Raw genomic sequence first — 22,282 nt, forward strand, 5'->3', positions numbered from 1 at the left:
TGTCTCCGCAAACGGTTTCGGCCCTTCCCTATCTTCCTTCTAATCCTTCTCTCCAATCTAAACTCCAGTACACTTCATTCACTCACTGCAGTCCCACTACCTACCCCACTGAATGTTGCAGCTCCAGAACCATCCCCTGTGCCAATACCATCAAGTCTCAGATTCTTGCAGAAATTGTAAGTGCTGGCTCCGGAGGCGGACCCATCGTCAACCCCAGTTCCTCACTGTTCGCAACCCGTATCCCTATAACACATCCTTCAAAACCTCTCCTCGACACGTTACTCAATTCTTTCCTCCAAACAGGTTCACCATCCATTCATATCCAACAGCTGATCCAAGCTCTCGGTCAATGGTCATCGGATGCCTTCAAGAGCTATATCAGGACCAATAATTTTCACAAAGAAAGCCCATCTAACTCTGATCAGCTTAATGAAATTTAATACCACCGCTGCAGTGCCCCGCTTAATTTGATACTGCCACTGCAGTGCCCTGCTCATTTGATAACACCGCTGCGGTGCCCCGCTTAATTCGATACTGCCAGTGCCGCCACAGTGCCCTGCTCATTTGATAGTGCTGCTGCAGTGCCCTGTTTAATTTGATCCTGCCGCCGCAGTGCCCTGCTCAGTTTGATACTGCTGCTTCCGTGGGCTCTCCCTTCCGGTGCAGCAGAGCTGCGGCTCCCTCCGGTCACAGCGGGAGCCCTCCATCCGTCGTTCTGAGTTTTCAAGGCTCATTCAGCACTGTACAGGGCTCCCCCTTCCGGCGCAGCAGAGCCGCAGCTCCCATAGGTTGCAGTGAGAGCCCTCCATCCATCGTTTTGAGCCTCCTGGCTTATTCAGCATCAGACCGGGCTCTCCCTTCCGGTGCAGTAGAGCCGCAGCTCCCTTCGGTCGCAGTGAGAGCCCTCCATCTGACGCTTCAAACCATGCCAAGTTTTCAGCCACAAGAAGGACTCTCCCTTCCGGTGCAGCAGAGCCGCAGCTCCCTTCGGACGTAGCGAGAGTCCCTCACCTGGCCTTCCATTCCATCGTGCTCCTCATTTCGCCTCCTCGCACAACCCATTTTTCTTCATGACAAGCATATTTTTGGGGGGTTACTAACAATTTCCTCTCTGGCTGCTGTCCCATGCCATTAGCTTCTTTTGGGGAGTTCTCTGGGTTCGGGCTCTATCCCGAGCTCGGAGCCCTCCCTCCTGACAGCACGCCAAATATGCTAACTAATTGCTCAATCATTATGTTAGTGCGAACTCGAGAAGTGGTCATTCGTAGAAAGTGTGACCCTTTTTTTTTTTTTTTTTTGTATTGTTCTTTTGTATTGTTTCAATAAACCTGTTTTTGAAGCAAACTTTGAGGTGGCTTCTGTTTTTGCTTCTTTTGTCTAACTGTTACAATTTACCCCAGCATGTGTTACAACCTACTCCGACAGTGGGGTAGATTGTAACAGAGGCACTCCATGTATTTAACATCAATTTTTTTTTGACATGTAGCTTTACCAAAGCCTATCTCCTATGTGGCAGTTGTTTTTCATTTTATTGTTTTGTAACCCCATGCTGCTCTGACTAGAAGGTCTGCAGTTAGTTTAAAAAAAAATATTATGGTAGTACGCTTGTGTTTTGGTGGATATTTTCCATTGTCTGTCTAAATTGCTCAACAATAATGTTTTGTTTCCTGCTGCAGTAGTTCACTCCATGTATTTAACATCAATTTATGAGGGCTGTGATGTTCTTGCAGAAGTTTGAATTGATGCCTTTTGTAGTGAACAAACATGGGTGCTTTGTATAAAAGTTTGAGCACTCTAGCTCAAATATTCAGCAAGTTACAGATGCTGAAACAAAAAGTGTTACAACCATACCCGGTCTCCCCCTACATACAGAGCACACTGTGTTCTCTTTGTACGGTTCATGAAGTGCCACTAGGAGGCAGCGGATGGCTGTTTAATGGCCTGCGTATCTCGAGGAAACCAAATCACACAGTTTCACACACACAGACATCCGGCTGACTCTTCTCAGCTCCTTGCGATATCGCAAATATTTACACCGTAATCTGGACGCTGAATCAGTGCCTTTAAAGAATGCTTTGGAGAGTTGCCACTTATTTCCCGGGAGGCTTGCAGCTGAATCTTAATCCTATATTTGTGACAAGCTTTGATATATCGTGTTTTTGTTCGTAAGGGGGTTCTCCGAGATGCTGCCGTGACGTATGCGGCTCTCCGCCAATCACAATCCTCAGATCAAACATAACCGAGCAGCACTTGTCAGTGAGGGAGAAAAAACCCACCGCGAAATGCAGGTCCATTTCCCAGCGGCGGTGAAATAAACCGAAAGTGTTTCATATATAGATTCTTGTGCTCCTTTGAAGGATTATATCACCATTTCTGCCTCCTGTACATTTTCTTTTTTTAATCTCCCTTCGTCTTATTTTAAGGATGTCTGTGGCGGGGTTTAAGAAGCAGCTGCACAAAGCGAGTCAGGTGAGGAGACGCCCGCGTTACGCGGTTTATCTTATAATACCCAAGTTCTGAGGGTCTTAACAGGTGGATGTGGAGAAAAAGCTGTCTGATGGGGTCCTGTGTTTCTAGAGGCCCGCCAGAGAGCCGCTTGACTTCCCATCTCAATATTTGTATCAACTTTGTTACATTTGTATCAGCGCTTTTGTTCATAAATCTCCGCTCACTGTGACTCAAATTCGCGTAACCGTGCGTTTTTGTTTTTATGTTGCAAATTCTCCCACGGCTTGCTGTTGTGAGGCCTGTTTAAATGAAACTGGTAGCCATTCATTGACGTTAAGCATTATTGTAGTAATCATAATCATCATCTGCTTTAGGGGATGCCCTGGAACTGAAATGTGGAGGTGTTTATCACGACTCATATTGAATGATGTTTTTGTTTTGTTAAGATAGCGGTATTGTTATGATGTCACGTGTGTCTATGGCAAACCGTTTATTCCATAAAACTTGTTTATTAATCTGTTACTAGTTTTTAATTACGTATTCCAATAGTGGTATTTATTCAGTGAGTTTCTAGGACCTATTCAGTACATGGTAGTAGTGATTCCATCTACTAATTATCCTAATCAGTAACATTTTATTGTAAATATCTATTATGAATATGTAATTCTTGTGTTTGTAGATATCACCTGTTCTGATGTGAGTTATAAGGTGCCTTCCAGCTAACAAAAATATGTCCTAAGAACGCTTTGCTAACCCTCATTAAGTTATGAAATAAAGCAATAAGCTCCAAGAAGCCGTGGTTTATGGTGAATTTATAACGGCTAAGGGGCGTTGTTAGGCACGACGCGAAGCTGAGCTGTTATAAATTCACTGTAAACCACGGCTTCTCGGAGCTTATTGCTATTATAAAACGGTTATTCCATATACGTAGTAAGGTTGCGCAAAATAAAACAGAGCGAATAAAGTGTAATGATATTAAACAGTATTCTTCCGCCAAACAATGTAGTTCCTCCTCAGAAATGGTTGTGGTTCCAACAAAGTGGAGCAACACACAAATGTAAACAAAGGTGTATGTTTGTAGAGTAATTTACAACAGCTTCGAACTTGGCTCAACCAATCAGAATCAAGGACCGGAACTATCCGTTTTATAAACGCTATTTTTGAATGTTCTCTGGAACATTCCATTTTAGAATTTTGAAAACATTATGGGAACGTTACTTTTGAATGTGCTCTGAACATTCTGAAAGTAATAACAATGTTAGATGAAACGTTGCAGACATTTAATAGACGATGTATAAATAACGCTTTTGTGCTAACGTTTTGAGAACATTAATTAAAGACCAGATAACTCTGAATAAACATTTTATTAACATTATTGGAAGAACGTTTGTTCATAACTTTGAGAGAACCTTGCCAGAACATTAGCCAAACGAGTGCGTTTTCCATTTATTACTAGTATCTTTTCTAATGTTATTTATTGTGATTTTTCTTTGAACATTAAAATTAGTTTTTGTTTTGTTACTGGTAACAGTTGGATCAACAATCGGCAAACAAAGAGATGAAAATGAACAAAACAACAGCTTTGAAGGCATGTGGCAGTACACAAAATCCAGTTAACAACCAATGCATAGTCCCCACTCTACATTTTTTTCAATAATCCATTATCGTTAGATGTACATCACAATATGGAATAAAAAATTAGTCACCACTGCAGTTTCACAGCAACTTTAATCATTACCATTATGCAAATACTGTTTACATTGTTAGTGGTATTTTTCAACATCATAGGCAAAACGCAAAATACAATATGTCATCACTTAATGTTGTAGAGTTAATGAATGATGCACATCTGTTTTGCCAAAGAAAACCATTTAACAGCTGGAAAAACCCCCAAAAGTAGGCACATTCATGCATTTCATTGCTCTATAGTTTCGTTTCTGTGTTAGTAGCCTTCTTTGTTTGGCCGTTCAGAGTTTAACATCCTCTTCTTTCATCTCAGGTAGTAGGTGGTTCTACATCATTATGTAGCTTCAAATTATAGAGGTCTGATAGTTTACTGTAATTTATGTAATTTACAACTGCAGTCATCAGAGACTGTAAAATAAGATTTAATGCATAACTCTTCACAATCTGCATAGTGAATAATTAGCCCTACTTGATCTGAAATCTGTAGTGTATGGCACAAAAACTGAGACCAAGGAATCAGATTAGTGTTACATTTATGAACTAATTTGTTTTACATCTTCTGAAGAAGGCTTCTTTGTGTAAAACTCATTGGCATGTTGCTAAAGTTGAAATTGATTACCAGAGTGTTGCTATGCAGCTTCTTAGGTGTTATGAGGGATTTTAAAATGTTGATTTGGTGACTTTCTGGTCTCTATGGCTCAGGTCATTCCTTTTTGACCACTAGTTGTATGTTTTAGCAATAAAAAAGTGATATTATCCCAAAGTGTAAATGATTTTCATATGTGTGGTCTGTATGGTCTTAAATTACCCTTCCACAAATTAAGGCCATAAAAATATTACCCCATAATCTAGATAATAGTAATTCCAGTCAAACTGAACAAAACCAAAAATTGATTTTTTATATTCTCATATATATATATATATATATATATATATATATATATATATATATATATATATATATATATATATATTATTATTATTTTTTTTTTTGACATGTAGCTTTACCAAAGCCTATCTCCTATGTGGCAGTTGTTTTTCATTTTATTGTTTTGTAACCCCATGCTGCTTTTACTAGAAGGTCTGCAGTTTTTTTAAAATATTATGGTAGTACGCTTGTGTTTTGGTGGATATTTTCCATTGTCTGTCTAAATGGCTCAACAATAATGTTTTGTTTCCTGCTGCAGTAGTTCAAATTTTTACTTGCTCTGTTGACATTTCCATGGACCCCAAGGCAATCTCATAATTTTTTGCTCATTTTACAACCTATTTTCATTTAAAGTGGCATATATAAAGTGTATTTTAAATGAACATTTTAAGGTTTCACGAGTAAGCTTAATCAGACCTGTTATTTTACACTGAGTCAAGTCATGAGATCATATGATTGACCTCAATACTCACTTTAAAACAGGAACCCTCCTATAATTGGACACTTTCACTAGTTAAATAAATCATGGCTGCTGACCTTGTATAGTAGCTGTTGCATTCACATTGCTGTTATTTATGTACACTTTGAATTTATATGGTGCATTTAAACAGACTTTTAATGCAGTGATGCAGATGTACAGCATGCATGAATGGGTGCCGTCAGAATGTGAGTCCAAACAGCTGATAAAAACAGCACAATAATCCACAAGTAGGCTAATCCACATCACTCTGAATGAAAAGCTGCATGTTTCATTTTTAGGTGAACTATTCCTCTAACACATTTTCTCACAATATAGAAAGCTGTTGGTATATTGAATATAGTTCACTTATTAGACTTTAATGTAATTTGATTGGGATGATCAGATATATCATCTTCTTTCTTGTTTATTCTAGCACATAATCTGTTTGCACACTTGCTGCTCGTATACAATAAAGCCCTATGTTTTAGTCCGAACCTGCAGTCTACAGCAGTAGTGCTGGTTATGAACACATTATTGAATATGGATGGAAGCAGCACATTTCAACCACCTACAGGCTTTTTGATAGTAGAAATGCAAGAGCATGCAAATGCATGACATGAAATTCAGATATTCAGCATAGATGCTGCTCACTGTCAACCTGTTAGTTTGGAGGCATGAGCCAGCATTTAAATTATGGACATAAGTGGTGTTGAAAATTGTATTTTTAATAATATTTTGGTTATTACACAGGTTTTGTTCCCTGCATGCACAGGCATCCACACTGCCTTGGTTGGCTCTTCAATAGTCTATTTCTAATACAAAGTTCACTGCTTGTCATTAGTTGACGTCATTGTTTAAACATATTTATATGGCTGATAAGAGCTGGGCAGGCTTGTTTATAATCTTGTTCTATTTTCCCAAACGCTCTATTCTCACTCTATGCAACAAATCACTGCGAATTAAATGCATCTTGTGTCAGTGGCTCTTTTTAAGACAGAGATTGAGCAGGAAAGCTGAACTGATCGCTCAAGAATGAATACAGGAAGTTTTAGGTGGGATTTCCCACATAAGCAGCACACCAGGATCAGAGTAACTTAGTAACTAGATATCAACATGGATCAGGGCTAGGTGTGTGTGATAGCATGAGTTATGTGAACCCGGCGAAATGATTCATTGCTGTTTTATACACAAGTTACTGTAAGTGCAAAGGGTTTTCTTTCTTTAAGAAACCATTATTTTTTTACACATGCAGGTATTATACAGAAAAAAAGAAACAAAAAAAATAGATTCAAAGTTCAGGGATAGAAGAATGTTGGTACAATATACATACAGGGTTGTGAACACCAATTGTTGTAGGAGTTAATACAATTTGTGCAGGCTACAGTGACAAAACAAATGTTGTTATTGTCTTTTATTTATCTTTTCATTATCTATATTCTCTAGGTTGTATATTAGTGTAATATAAATTGTGTCCAGCAGTGTTTAGTACAAGCCGTGAGTGAAATAGGTGACTTGTCAGACTTCCAATAAAGACAAACCATGGAAGCCTGTTTAGCAGGAGCATTAAATTGTAACCCTAAGAGCTAAATTGTTTGGTGTTTTATGAACACCAGTCTTTGCGATAATGACTGTGGACAACAAGCATGGCAAGACTTTATCAGTGAAGAAAAATAGTGGGTGAAAACGTGATAATGACCTTCAAACTTTAAGAATTATTGTGTCCAAACAACACAGAACTACTGCAAAAAAAAAAAAAAGTGTCAGCAAACCTCCCTACTCCCTTTACTTTGTAGAGTCTGTTTCCACAAAAGAACCTCACAAAGCCAACATCATGAAAGAGCTGCAAATGCTAAAACTTTAATTACAGACACCAGTGGTAAAATGCAAAAAAGATGGTGTCATAAAACCTAGTCAGTTGGAAACCGCTATGGATAGTTTTGGAGAGAAGAGTGAGAAGCAGATTTCCTCCTCCAACATCTGAAGCAACTGGCAGATGTTTTGATAGATAACAGTCCACTGGAGACTATTCAGAAGTTGTATGAATCTCTTCAGAAAAGATTAGAAACTGGTAAATGGTGGCAAAACACCTTAATTATATTGCCTATATTTCAGCCGTTCATATTATTTTGTTCAATTCTTGTTTTGGCTCCTTAATTATGCATAATACTATAACTGTATTATTATAGTTAATTCCATTGTTTTGTTTAAGGTTCATTTCTCAATTTGGAACAGATAGATTTTAACGAAAATCTAGTGGCCACTTCTTTATGTTTTTATGTATTTCGCAGATACTTTTATCTAGAGCAAATTCGAGGTAAATGTTTTATCTGTTCATGCATTTCCTGAAATTAAACCCATGACAATAATGGCATTGCTGTTGCCGTTTTCTACAGTTTGAACAGTTTGAGCCTAAAACCCAAATATACTTTAAAAAAATAAATAAATACTCTATTTGATAGCATGCATTACCAGAGGTGCACGACAAATGATTCATCCTTAAATGATATCCTTAAAGTACTCTTTGGGATTAATGTGTGTAATGGCCTTTTCATGATTATCTGGCATGTATTTTTTTATACAATTATATATTTGAAACATTTTTGAAATTAAAATAATTGTATTAAAAATTACTTTATTTGACATTGAAAACTGACAGAGCAAAAAGATTGTAGCTGTATGTTTCTAGCGGTCAAACAGCAGTTATTTTTCGCCAAGCATAATTGCAAAGAAAGAACAAACAAAAATGGTTTCTGGATCACCCTAGATATGTTTTGTTTTCTTGAATTTGGTCATTTTTCTCTGTATGCAGCTGCAGACAACTAAACTGCAAATTACAGAGAGTAGTGTTAAAGCATAATATATTTTCAGTACAAATTAAAATCAGAAACCAACTGTGAAATCAGGGCCTCACGCTATGCAGAGAACACACAGATCTCTGGCTGCAGAGAATGTGCGATTTATGCGAAAACAGCAGTTCTTCTTCACAGAAATACTAACCGGCAGATGTGTTTACGCAAGACTTCAGCTCACCTACAGCCACATTTATTATTGATTATGTGCTATCGATCCGAGCGCCCACTCCTGGAGAGGAACATCACTGTGACGAGGCTGATCTCTGTTTATTACTCACAGAGAGTGCTCCCACGGTCAGTTGGCACAGTAATGGTTTTACTGCAGATGGTTGGGAGCATAGTTATTCTAGTGCACACAGGAATGTAAAACACTTAAATGGGCCGCAATCTGTTTTCTGCTCTGTCTTCAGCTCTTCAGTCTGGTATCATCACGAGCATAAGACTTTTTTAAAACTGCCTGCCCTGTATATCAATTTGCATTTTAGGATTAGTGCGACCCAGATGTTTTGAAGTACACTGATGGATTTGTTTTTACTTGGTTTTTCAAATATTATTTTCCATAATCTGTCTCTTTAGACTTTTTCAGGTGTGTTTTTTTCACCCTTATGCTTTTTTCTTTATTATGACTTATTGTGATACTGGTTATTATTATGGCCATTTTTTTCACAAAAAAGTTTCTTGTGGCTTCAGAAGACTTGGAATATAGAACACAACTAGTTTTATAATATTCCTTTGTACCTTTTTTTGAAGCTTGAATATGTCAGTCAAGTTCTGTTAAATAAAAAAATTTAATTTTGGAGTAATTCATTTAGCTATATGCTGAGGCTTTCATGCAAATGACGATGTGAGGACAATCAATGATATTTCATGAAGTCATATACGTAATAGCTTTTCCGGGTTGTCTGATTGTGCTGTAACTGTTACGTTCTCAAAATGTTGTTTTGGCACGATGATTATGTGGTAGGATAGAAGTCTCCTCCCCAATCACAATCCAACATGTCCTTGTGAAAATAAGGCAGGATGTTCCCAGTCGTGGGAGAGCGTTTCTTCTCTTCCCGTCCTCTCTCATTCAGGAAGTTCTGATTGGACAGAGCCGTAATATTAATTATTTATTTGAAACACTATTGTTGAAGTGTTGCTGCCACTCCCACAGGAAATATTTAGTGAGCGTCCTTTATCTGTCTGTCTGTCTGTCTGCCGGTCGGTCGGTCTGATGGTCTATTTGTCAAACGGTCTGTCTGTCTGACGGTCTATTTGTCTGTCGGTCTGTCTGTCTGACGGTCTATTTGACAAACGGTCTGTCTGTCTGACGGTCTATTTGTCTGTCGGTCTGTCTGTCTGATGGTCTATTTGTCTGTCTGTGTCTGTCTGACGGTCTATTTGTCAAACGGTCTGTCTGTCTGACGGTCTATTTGTCAAACGGTCTGTCTGTCTGACGGTCTATTTGTCTGTCGGCCTGTCTGTCTGATGGTCTATTTGACAAACGGTCTGTCTGTCTGACGGTCTATTTGTCTGTCGGTCTGTCTGTCTGATGGTCTATTTGTCTGTCTGTGTCTGTCTGACGGTCTATTTGTCAAACGGTCTGTCTGTCTGACGGTCTATTTGTCAAACGGTCTGTCTGTCTGACGGTCTATTTGTCTGTCGGCCTGTCTGTCTGATGGTCTATTTGTCTGTCGGTCTGTCTGTCTGACGGTCTATTTGTCAAACGGTCTGTCTGTCTGACGGTCTATTTGTCTGTCGGTCTGTCTGTCTGACGGTCTATTTGTCAAACGGTCTGTCTGTCTGACGGTCTATTTGTCTGTCGGTCTGTCTGTCTGACGGTCTATTTGTCTGTCGGTCTGTCTGTCTGACGGTCTATTTGACAAACGGTCTGTCTGTCTGACGGTCTATTTGTCTGTCGGTCTGTCTGTCTGATGGTCTATTTGTCAAACGGTCTGTCTGTCTGACGGTCTATTTGTCAAACGGTCTGTCTGTCTGACGGTCTATTTGTCTGTCGGTCTGTCTGTCTGACGGTCTATTTGACAAACGGTCTGTCTGTCTGACGGTCTATTTGTCAAACGGTCTGTCTGTCTGACGGTCTATTTGTCAAACGGTCTGTCTGTCTGACGGTCTATTTGTCTGTCGGTCTGTCTGTCTGACGGTCTATTTGTCTGTCGGTCTGACGGTCTATTTGACAAACGGTCTGTCTGTCTGACGGTCTATTTGTCTGTCGGTCTGTCTGTCTGATGGTCTATTTGTCTGTCTGTGTCTGTCTGACGGTCTATTTGTCAAACGGTCTGTCTGTCTGACGGTCTATTTGTCAAACGGTCTGTCTGTCTGACGGTCTATTTGTCTGTCGGCCTGTCTGTCTGATGGTCTATTTGTCTGTCGGTCTGTCTGTCTGACGGTCTATTTGTCAAACGGTCTGTCTGTCTGACGGTCTATTTGTCTGTCGGTCTGTCTGTCTGACGGTCTATTTGTCAAACGGTCTGTCTGTCTGACGGTCTATTTGTCTGTCGGCCTGTCTGTCTGATGGTCTATTTGTCTGTCGGTCTGTCTGTCTGACGGTCTATTTGTCAAACGGTCTGTCTGTCTGACGGTCTATTTGTCTGTCGGCCTGTCTGTCTGATGGTCTATTTGTCTGTCGGTCTGTCTGTCTGACGGTCTATTTGTCAAACGGTCTGTCTGTCTGACGGTCTATTTGTCTGTCGGTCTGTCTGTCTGACGGTCTATTTGTCTGTCGGTCTGTCTGTCTGACGGTCTATTTGTCTGTCGGTCTGTCTATCTGACGGTCTATTTGTCTGTTGGTCTGTCTGACGGTCTATTTGTCTGTCTGTGTCTGTCTGACGGTCTATTTGTCCGTCTATCTGTCTTTGTATGTGTGTCTGTCTGTCTGACGGTCTATTTGTCTGTCTGTGTCTGTCTGACGGTCTATTTGTCTGTCTATCTGCCTTTGTATGTCTGTCTGTCTGTCTGACGGTCTATTTGTCTGTCGGTCTGTCTGTCTGACGGTCTATTTGTCTGTCTGTGTCTGTCTGACGGTCTATTTGTCCGTCTATCTGTCTTTGTATGTCTGTCTGTCTGACGGTCTATTTGTCTGTCGGTCTGTCTGTCTGACGGTCTATTTGTCTGTCGGTCTGTCTGTCTGACGGTCTATTTGTCTGTCTGTGTCTGTCTGACGGTCTATTTGTCCGTCTATCTGTCTTTGTATGTCTGTCTGTCTGACGGTCTATTTGTCTTGTCGGTCTGTCTGTCTGATGGTCTATTTGTCTGTCGGTCTGTCTGTCTGACGGTCTATTTGACAAACGGTCTGTCTGTCTGACGGTCTATTTGTCTGTCGGTCTGTCTGTCTGACGGTCTATTTGTCTGTCGGTCTGTCTGTCTGACGGTCTATTTGTCTGTCGGTCTGTCTGTCTGATGGTCTATTTGTCAAACGGTCTGTCTGTCTGACGGTCTATTTGTCTGTCGGTCTGTCTGTCTGACGGTCTATTTGTCTGTCTGTGTCTGTCTGACGGTCTGTCTGTCTGTCTGTCTGTCTGTCAGTCTGTCTGTCTATATGTCTGTCTGTCTATCTGTCTGTCTCTGTCTGTCTGATGGTCTGTCTGTCTGACGGTCTATTTGTCTGTCTATCTGTCTGTTTGTCTGTTTGATGGTCTGTCTATCTGTCTGACGTTCTGTTTGATGGTCTGTCTATCTGTCTGACGGTCTGTCTGATGGTCTGTCTGTCTGTCTAGGTAGATACATAGTATATTATAAAAAAGCAGTATTTAAATATATAGTTTAAGATGGTTCACTATGCTTTTTGTCTTGGACACCATGGTGATGTAAAGAAAGCATTTCACCTCAAGCACCCTGATGTAACCAATGTTACTTCACTCTCTCAGATGGCAGGTATATGAACTTTCCCACCCGAGGGGAAGAGGCCTTTTCAGCATTTTGCTCTGCCAGGCAGGCTGTTTAAGTGACTGTTAACTGATGTTAAAAGCTTGTCCTTTCCTGAGGTGCTGCGCCTGATGGATGGGTTCATTTCAAGTTTTTGGCTTTCTAGCTTGTAGGCCTGGAAGAAAGAAATGTCCTGGCATCAGATGCGAAGGTTAAGAGTGAAGTGAAGTGACATTCAGCCAAGTATGGTGACCCATACTCAGAATTCGTGCTCTGCATTTAACCCATCCAACATGCACACACACACAGCAGTGAACACACACACACCGTGAACACACACCCGGAGCAGTGGGCAGCCATTTTATGCTGCAGCGCCCGGGGAGCAGTTGGGGGTTTGGTGCCTTGCTCAAGGGCACCTCAGTCGTGGTATTGAGGGTGGAGAGAGCGCTGGACATTCACTCCCCCCACCTACAATTCCTGCCGGCCGGAGACTCGAACCCGCAACCTTCGGATTACAAGTCCGACTCTCTAACCATTAGGCCACGACTTCCCTCAGGGCGAAACAAAACAGGCTTTCCTCAGAGAGGGCAGAATTTTCTCATATTCAGAGTTTTGATTGGATTTCTGTTAATAGAGAGGCAAATGTTAAAACTCATCTTCCAATTTTTTCAAAAAGATAAAGCAGCACAACTGTTTTCAACATTGATAATAATAGGAAATGTTTCTTGAGCAGAAAATCATATTAGAATGATTTCTGAGGGCCACTGAAGACTAGGGGTGTGCTCAAAATATCGATTCTTAGATACATACCGATATAATAAAAAAAGATACAGTATCGATATTCTAGCCCTTAGTATCGATACTCCGCCCAGCCATTAGGGGGCGCAGCGGCGCCCGCGAGTTTCAAAAAAACTCATGGAAAATGTTAAAGCAAGATGTAGCATTTAAGTGATTTCATAGTGAAATATGTTATGGCAGTACATGGTGTCACAAAAAAGAATTATAAGAAGATTTAATAAGAAGTTAAGAATAATAAGAAGATTTTGTGCTTGTGTGAGCTCAGACTGTACCCTTGGAAAGTTAAATGTTGACTTGTGGTAATTTCCAGATTAATACAATTTGTGTACAATTAATCAGAGCACTTAAAGTTGCAAATATTTAAGCAAAATGCACTTTGTTATAATGCACTTTTGTCTTCAATAAATTGAAGAAAAATGCAGAGTTCTGTTTGTTGAGTAAATGTGTTCAGCATTAACTAATTGGCTCTGGCCCATGTATTTTTACTGAATCGTATCGAATCGTGTCACATTGTATCAAATCGTATCGAGACAGCTCTGTATCGAGGTACGTATCGAATCATGACCTGTGTATCGAGGTATGTATCGTATCGCCAGGTTCTCCAAGGTATACAGCCCTACTGAAGACTGAAGTGATTATGCTGAAAATATAGCTTTCTTCACAGGAATAAATTTCATTTTAAAATATATTCAAATAGAAAACAGTTACTTTAAATTTTAATAATATTTCACAATATTGCAGTTTTTACTGTATTTCTGATCAAAGAACCATAAGATAATTTTTCTAATAATTTTTTGAATCTAGCTTAGTTTTCAGTCAATTATGAAATTGTGTAGTTGTGCACATCTCTAGTTTTTGCTACATTCAGTGTGAAATGTTTTCAAGTTCAACAAAAGTTTTCATGATCAATCATCTCTGGTACTTGTGGGCGTCCCTGCTAGTTGGCATGTTATTCTGGAATGGGTGACATTTAGGAGTCTGTGTAGAGCGTTCCTGTTTTTGTAACCTTTTATTGAAACTGCATTGATGAATCAGTTCTTGAAAAGCTATAATAGGAAACTGATCCCACCCATGAAAAAAAACACACACAATTGTTGTTGTTGTTATTTTTATTGTTTTGTGGATTTTTTTACCCGTAAAGGAAAGGGTCTCATCGGTCAGAGCTGTTCCATTGATCATGCCGCATTGTCTTTATTCTCTGGGGAGGAAGAAGGTCAGCTCTTTCACAAACCGCTGTATTTTCACTCCGGTACCCTGCAGGAAATTACACTTCTGAGAGAACATTGAGTCTGTGACTGTCTTTTCTCAGATATTTGATGTACGGACCTTTCCATTGAAGTACAGTTTTCTTCATTCAGCTACTTTGCCTTGGATTTGTTTCTTTTAAAGATGACATTAAATGAAAAGCACTGGAAATTAATAGATAAACTACTTAGTCTTATTCTGATTAAGCACAATTCTTCTGTGCACATAAATAAATAAAAAAATTAATCTACATCTAAAACGAATGTTACTTTAGTATTAGACTGAAAAGAAATTTACATTTTAAAAATTCAATAACATTTCAAGTCAAAAATATTATTTAACATTGCTCAACTTTACACCAAAATTAATTCATTTCATGGATTAGATTGGGTAGAAATAGCTCTTTAAAGTAATAATTGCAGGTTAACAGTTTTCAAAGTGTATTTAAATAATATTATAGCATTTTTTTGTGATGATCTATTATTTTATTTTAATTTTAAATTAATTTATTTTTATAGGGTTCATTTTTTATTTTTAGTACTTCAAGTCACCAATTCAATTTTTTATTTAAGTTTTATGTCGAATATCTATATTTTATATTATTTCAGGTTTATTTCATTTAAAAAAAATAGTTAAGCAAGACTGCATGGGCAGGGAAAACTAATATTAAATACTGAATATTCACTCAGAAATGTTACATTTCAGAAATTCATATTCAATAATTCAACATAAAATCAAAATGTGAGCAATGCACATTATTCTACAGGAAAATATATGTTTGTCTTTCATCAAAATACAAAAACCTTATATCATTTTTGAACTGAATTTCCCATTTCACTTGATAATGGATCATGAGAGCCATTTGACGTTCACTGTAAGATGTGACTCCAGGCAGCGTGTTATTAGTAAATGAGTCAGGATAATGCTTTCCTCGAGAGGAGAGTCACACGTCAAGTTGATTTCACACTTTCTGTTCGTCTCTCATCATGTGCAGTGATAATAAAGCACTACTGGATCCGTAATGGTCCGTAACAGTTTCCTGCTGCCTTCAGTGACAGTTATCACAGACACAGCTGTGTTCAGTCATCATTATCACCGCTAGGCTCCCACAAGCCTGCTGTTTTGATTGTATCTGTAATGGATTGTAGTGAAACTCAGCCTCAGGTTACAAAGCTCGCTTCATTCCTTCACTGACAAACGTCAACAAGAAACTAAAGGAATATTGCAGGTTATTTTCTCCCTTTTGGTTTATAGACCACATATTGTACACATTATTAATATGCCACTGTAAACACACCTGCCTTTTGTTTATACAAACTGATGCACGATTCAAATGTATTGTCTGTGCAATAAAGAACCATTCAATACATCTTTTTTAATGTAATGCTGCATTAAATTCAGAAATGCATGGTATGGTACTGTTTTTTTAAGTTTTAAAAAGCTTGACTGGACTGACAGTCAATTTTAATTCATCTTGTGATGACAGTTTATGCAATACATATTTGACATGACAGTACATGTTGATAATATTTCAGCAAGGAAATACTCTTGAGAAAATGGAAGCAGCACTAAAATGTTATTTATGTGTTTGTTTGTTTAATTATGGATTTACTGTTTGATTGCAGTCCTATGCAGTTTTATTTTGGTACCTTGTCAGTGATTGCCAGTCAGTCACACTAAAGTACACTGTATTTAATTATAATTTTAAAATAGTGTCGTGGCTGTTAAAATTCTGTCTGCTCTTAATTGGATTGCGAAACTCATAAATCAGCCAAAACGGTTGTTTTTTAAAAGTGAAGCCTATGACATTTTGTTGGAGGATTGCACAGACAAATATTTGATTCTGTGAAATTTCATGCAGTGTTTGTGCAAGATCAAACCAGGAATGAGCATTAAAAAAATGTAAGGTCAATTTTCATATCAGGCTGACTTTAATCTTCAAGTGTCCTTCAAGGTTTGTCAAATATTGTCATTGAGCAGTGTAAGTCACAAGCAATACTGCCATATGAGGCTAATTTCTTTTGCGTGTTATGGCTAAATTTAGCCTGACCTAGTTGGTTACTAGTGAGCGGAGTTCGAGGAAGCCACAGAGACTGAAGTGATCATGGGGATCTTGGGTAAGAACCTTATTTCAGGGAGTCACCAGCTGTGAAGTTATTTAGTATCAAAAATTGTCAGGCCTCTAGATATTTTCCATGCTTAATTTTTTAGAGTGTGTGATCTTAAACCATGTAATTCTCGTGAAATTTATAAAATGTCTACAGATATTAGACATTAGACATTCCACTAGAAATTCACTTTGGTATATAAGGGGGAAAAATTGCATTTGTCAAGTCGTTTGTTGGGGTATTTTTAATTTTATTAAAAGTGTTATTATAAATATATTTTATATATATTATAAATATATTAATGCATACATGTACACATTTTATTTAATATTTTATATTATATATTGCATATAATAATTTAATATTTATATATAATACATTTTAGTATTTTGGGAAAATATTACAATTTTAAATAACGTTTTTCTATTTGAATATATTTCAAATGTAATTTATTCCTGTAATGGCAAATAATTTTTGTATCTCATTTTGCCTGATTTGTCAAGTAGAACTGAAATATGTGCAGCGTATTAAAATACTTACAGAATCACTTAATCAACTACTCAAGCCAAACATTTATAATATTTTCTTGATGTCTGACATTATCATTCATAATTTTCCTTTTAGAATCAAACGGCTGCAAATGTCCTGTGTTCTCGCGCGACTGTGTGTCAGGCTCTTTGATGTGTGTTTCGTTTCATCCTGTACTCTTGAGATGTGTGTAATGGCCTAACATAAAGAATACAGCAGTAGTGCTGCCTGAAAAAAAGTGTTATCTGTTCTGCATCCGCTCACTGTTGTGAGACTGCCGCCCAACATCGGCCACACACAGTTCAGAGGGTCAGGTCAAATCTATTGTGGTTTATTAGACAGGAATAGTTTATGCTGATGTTATTTTGTGTTAACAGACAGATCAAATTCTCAGCCAGTGATATATCTAAGGTCACCACAGTGTAAAACAGAGATTAGCCGACCAAAAGCCTTGAGGTTGAAGGAAGACATTGTTCAAGGTTTATGTCTTATATCTAATGTTTATGACCAGAATTTTATTAAAATTACATACAGTTTTCTTAAATATATTTTAGATGTGCAGGTCTGTCTTTACTCTTCTGATTATGATCTACAGTATTTTTTTTTTTGTGCTAACCTCAGTTGCGTTTTCCGCTTCAAATTTCAACGTGACATTTTACAAAAAGCTGTCTCTTAGAACTGTCTTAAATGAACAGTCTTAAACTGTCTCTTAGAACTGTCTTTTCCTCTGCTATATAAACAAATGACTGGTTTTAAAGCAATAGTTCACCCTGAAATGACAACTTGCTGAAAATGTACTCAGGCCATCCAAGATGTAGATGAGTTTGTTCTTCATCTGAACAGATTTGGAGAAATGTAGCATTACATCTCTTGCTCACCAATGGATCCTCTGCAGTGAATGGGTGCCGTCAGAATGAGAGTCCAAACAGCTGATAAAAACATCACAATAATCCACAAGTAATGTAAGTAAATTAGGACATTTTTAAATTCTAACTATTACTATAGGTTAAATTACGAGTTCTCTATACATTCTATATTCATCTCGTCTGAATCAGGAGAGAAATATGCACAGATCAAGAGCCATTTACAAGCAGAAACAGTTGAAAAACACCTTAAAGACGGATGTTAAGTTTGGATTTCTTACAAACTAAGATGTTAATTGCTGGACTGGAGTGGTGTGGATTACTTCTGGATTATTGTGATGTTTTTATCAGCTGTTTGGACTCTCATTCTGACGGCACCCATTCACTGCAATGATGAGCAAATGATGTAATGCTACATTTCTCCAGATCAGTTCTGATGAAGAAACAAACTCCTCTACATGTTGGATGACGTGAGTTTGAGTAAATTTTCAGCAAAATTCCTTTAGTGGGTGAAATATTGCTTTAGTCTTTTCCTCTGCCATATAGATAAATTCATTTATACATTAAGTTGTACATCTAACTAAGCAAGCTATTTTTTGCACAAGTTCAGCAGGATTTAGGAGCTAAATTTTCACCTTTAACCTTGCAGTATATCAAAAATATTTCTGTTATATTAATATGAATGATTAATTTGTATGATTTTGCTGCACCATATTGGATTGTGCTGCATACAGTTTGCCTTTTGCGTAGGTTTTCACGTCAGTTCAGTGTGTTTCAGAGTGTGTAGGAGGTATATGCTGTTGTGTGGTGCACAAAGGGGCCTGATGTTACCCAATATTACTGAATCACTTAATTACGGTTAAAGTCATGCTAAGAGTGCATTTTATCTTCCTAAATGATGTTCAACAGAAATCGTTTGTCTCAATACATCTTACATCATCGAGCTACATCACATATCCTTAAATCCTGCCAGAAGACTCAATTTCAGATCAGGCCTTTCTAAACTGTATCATCATCTGTTTTCTCAGAGGGGAAGTTAAGGATGTTTCTGAGATTTTAATTTCTGGGTTGAATGTTGGGAAAGTTAGTGGTAATGTTGACACACCAGTTGTGGACTGACACGCTGTCTACAGTTCGTGCATTTTGCATTTGTGTTTGCTGCCTATATGACCCCCATCAGAACCCATAAGAAACCACTGTTGTAGGCTTTATATCACCATAAGTGAAATTAAAAAGATTAGTACAATACAAATTGACAGTATTTCATTATACAGCTTTCTGTGCAATTGCAGCATTCAGCATATTTCTTAATAATGACATTAAGCCAATGCTGTAACTGACAGTCGGTCCTGTATGTATTAGTGCTACTGTTGTATCACAAAAAAAGAATAGAGTGACAAAATATTTAATTTATAATGTAGAATTTTATCATTTCAAATAGGGATGCACAATATTATCGGACTGATATCGGAATTGGCCGATAATAGATTTAAATGTAAATATCGGCATCGGCCTGATATGAAAAATTATGCCGATATGTCTTGCCGATAAAAGGAATGGGTTAACTCACATGTGCTCAGGGGTGTGCTAGTGATTAGATCATGTCAGTAGCGTGGCTCATTCTTTAAGCAAAGTTTTGTCTGAAGGATGATTAGTGTTATGGAAGGAACAGAGGAAGCATTCGGATCCATCTGCAGATCTTTATTCATAAACATGGTCAAAACACAGGCAGAGTTGAAGAACAGCAAACGGGTATGGCATGGGCAAGACACAAGAGTAAACCTAGGGCAAGCGTGGGTCTTTGACCGGCGAATGTAATCCAGAGGGCTTGACAAGAGGGTAATCCGATAACATGAGCAATGGTTCATGCAAGAGCAAACAGAGTTCAAATGGCAAGACGAAAGAGCAATCCAAAATAAACAGGCAATAATCAAAACACTGGTAATCCAAACAAGGAACTAGACTGGGACTGGGACTGGGACTAGAACTAGAACTAGAAAATAAGCAAAGGCTAACGAATAGGCTCCGTAGTGTAGCTGCACGAAGACCGTAATAATGCTAACAATACTCGGCAATCTGAATGAGGAAGTTCATGGCTTAAGTAAACAGGGATTAAAGATCTCCGTCGCTACGACGGATTTCCGTTAATTGCAACGAGTCTATGACGGATTTCCGTCAATTGCAGGGTCCCGCCTGTCCTTAATGTCTTAAATTCACTTTTCACAATTTTAAGGTCGTAAATAGGCTTACATTCCTCAAATAGTGTAATAAATGTCTTAATTTCAGTTCTTAAATTAAGGAAAGATGAGGTGTATTCAGCCTGCTGAGGGGGATGTGATCAAAGCCTGGAGTGGAGTGAAAGCACGTTCCTCTCTCCTCTCGAAGCGTTCTGTAATCACTCCGCTCTCGATCCACTCCGGGTTTTATTTTCCCGCTCACGGAAAAAGTGCTCCGTGTGTTCAATCCATTTTAAAAGTTATTCTAATGTGTTTTTTTTTTTGCATGTCAGGCTACAGCTGAGGTAGAACTGAGCAATTCCAGCGTTATGGACGTGACATTCGCAGTCAAAACCTGAAATATAAATTCTCATAAATTGTATTCTTTACCAATATATTGAACCATCTCTTTATATTTTTCTAAACCCCTTAAAATTTAGTCCAGATATCAGAAAAGTATCAGTCTATAAACCTGTTTTATATTTTAAATGAGGGAAATACACATGCGTGACGGACGTGACGAAAAAAGACACGAGTTTCTGGGAGACAACATATTTTAGACTTTCTGTGAATTACAATACACAAACCAGAAGCAACAATATCTGCAGAATGGAGAAGGGTTGGCCATTTATAAAACCTAAAATATCAATTTTGTTTAAGTTTTCGTTTTTGCGTGTCAGAGGAAAAATAAATGTTATGGACGTGACATCTCTCCATTACGGACTTAATTTATGGAATTAATTTATTTCCGACTATGGAAACGCGTATAAAATGCTTTAAACACTTTAACGGAAATTTCTAGAGGGTGTTTAGTAGGGCTGCCCCCCACTAAGGATTTTTCTAGTTAACTAGTCGTTCGTTTAAGTCATTATTTAATAATCACACATTTATATTAAGTCAATAGACCTATAATCCATAGGCTATTCCGCTCAAGCACACGCGTACAGTTTTCCACAAGCAAAAGTAGATTAAATTAATGATTATTAATGTATAGAAAAATGAGACATTTAAATTATTTATCAATAAACTAATGTTTTCTTGTCGGCTGCAAGATGAAATTCACAGTGTTCGTCTCCACAGTAGCCTACTGGACGTGCCTTAGAGAGAAATGTAACCTTCATACAGATTATATAATCAGGGAGTATTTCATTTAGTTTTTAATTGATTCATTTAACAGTATACATTTCAAGCTATAGCTGTTTCTCTTGTAGCCTATGTGAGAGAGTTTTGTATAATTTTTTGAGACGTGCTCCAGTTCAGTGACAGACGGCAAAAAGCATATCCTGTTTGTTTTCATTATTTTACAAAATCACGTTTTTTTTTTTTGTCATTATGAATTTACATAAATAAAATCAGTTTCGAGCTGATTTTAATTTGTTTCATTATCAGGAAAAAGTGCAAGTGATTGCACGGGCGCCTGCCTCCCTGTCATGCATGCTCATTGATATTCCGCACAAACACTTAAATATGGGCCAAAAATGTAGCACATTTATATAGGTTAAAGCTAGAGTTTGGAATCACAGATGCAGTTCTAACCTGCAAATAGAAGGCTATTTGACATTTTAAAATGATCTAACAGACCAACGCAGCTCCAATTCGTTGATCAGTTGTTGATCAAGATTAAAAGGATGCCGCTGAAAAAAAAATGTTTTAATGACTTGCTTATGCATTAAATAACTAAGATAAAATACAGGTTAATTAAAATATGCTGAACATATAGGCCCGCCTGCTGTACAAATATTTATGAAATAGACCGCGAATAAAACTGCAGATTCACGTTTTGCATCTGCATAAAGTGAATTAATGTAATATGCAATGATATGAAATTGAACCAAACAAGATATGTAATGAAAAAAAATATATATTTAGACAATAAAATAAATAATAATAAAAAAAGATATAGGCCTAACCGCAGCATGCTCACAGAACACACACAATCTTGCGCATGAATGCATCGCAGATAGCAAACAAGTGTTATTTGAAACACATAACATGTTTAAATAAGATAATATTGACAATGAAAATTAGGCCTATATGATATTTAAAAAAATAATAGTTTTGGCGATTTGTCATCGGCTATACAGTCCGCCTGTGCATATTTATATGCAAATGCTTAGGCTATCTTCGCGAAGTTCTCGCAGAGAATGCGATTTCTAAAATGTTATTAAAATGGATTTCTTTATAAAATGTTATACGGTAAGCCTGAAACAGCAGTATAGCTTTATTAGTCATCAGCAACGAGGTAAACATGCGCGCCGGTATGCTATGAAGCATCCGTAGACTACAATA

General features: G+C 37.9%; 1 protein-coding gene across 1 annotated transcript in view; it reads left to right on the forward strand.

Moving 5' to 3' along the window:
* The first annotated feature begins 2,255 nt into the window (after positions 1-2,255).
* Positions 2,256-22,282, forward strand: part of LOC306880457 (endophilin-A3-like) — a 34,867-nt gene continuing 14,840 nt past the window's right edge. Inside the window, exon 1 of the mRNA XM_079433970.1 lies at positions 2,256-2,469. Within this exon, the coding sequence (XP_079290096.1) occupies positions 2,425-2,469 (45 nt within the window). The 5' untranslated portion in view covers positions 2,256-2,424. The remainder of the gene's footprint in view (positions 2,470-22,282) is intronic.

The sequence above is a fragment of the Barbus barbus genome, assembly GCF_936440315.1.
Source record: "Barbus barbus genome assembly, chromosome: 2".
Taxonomy (NCBI): domain Eukaryota; kingdom Metazoa; phylum Chordata; class Actinopteri; order Cypriniformes; family Cyprinidae; genus Barbus; species Barbus barbus.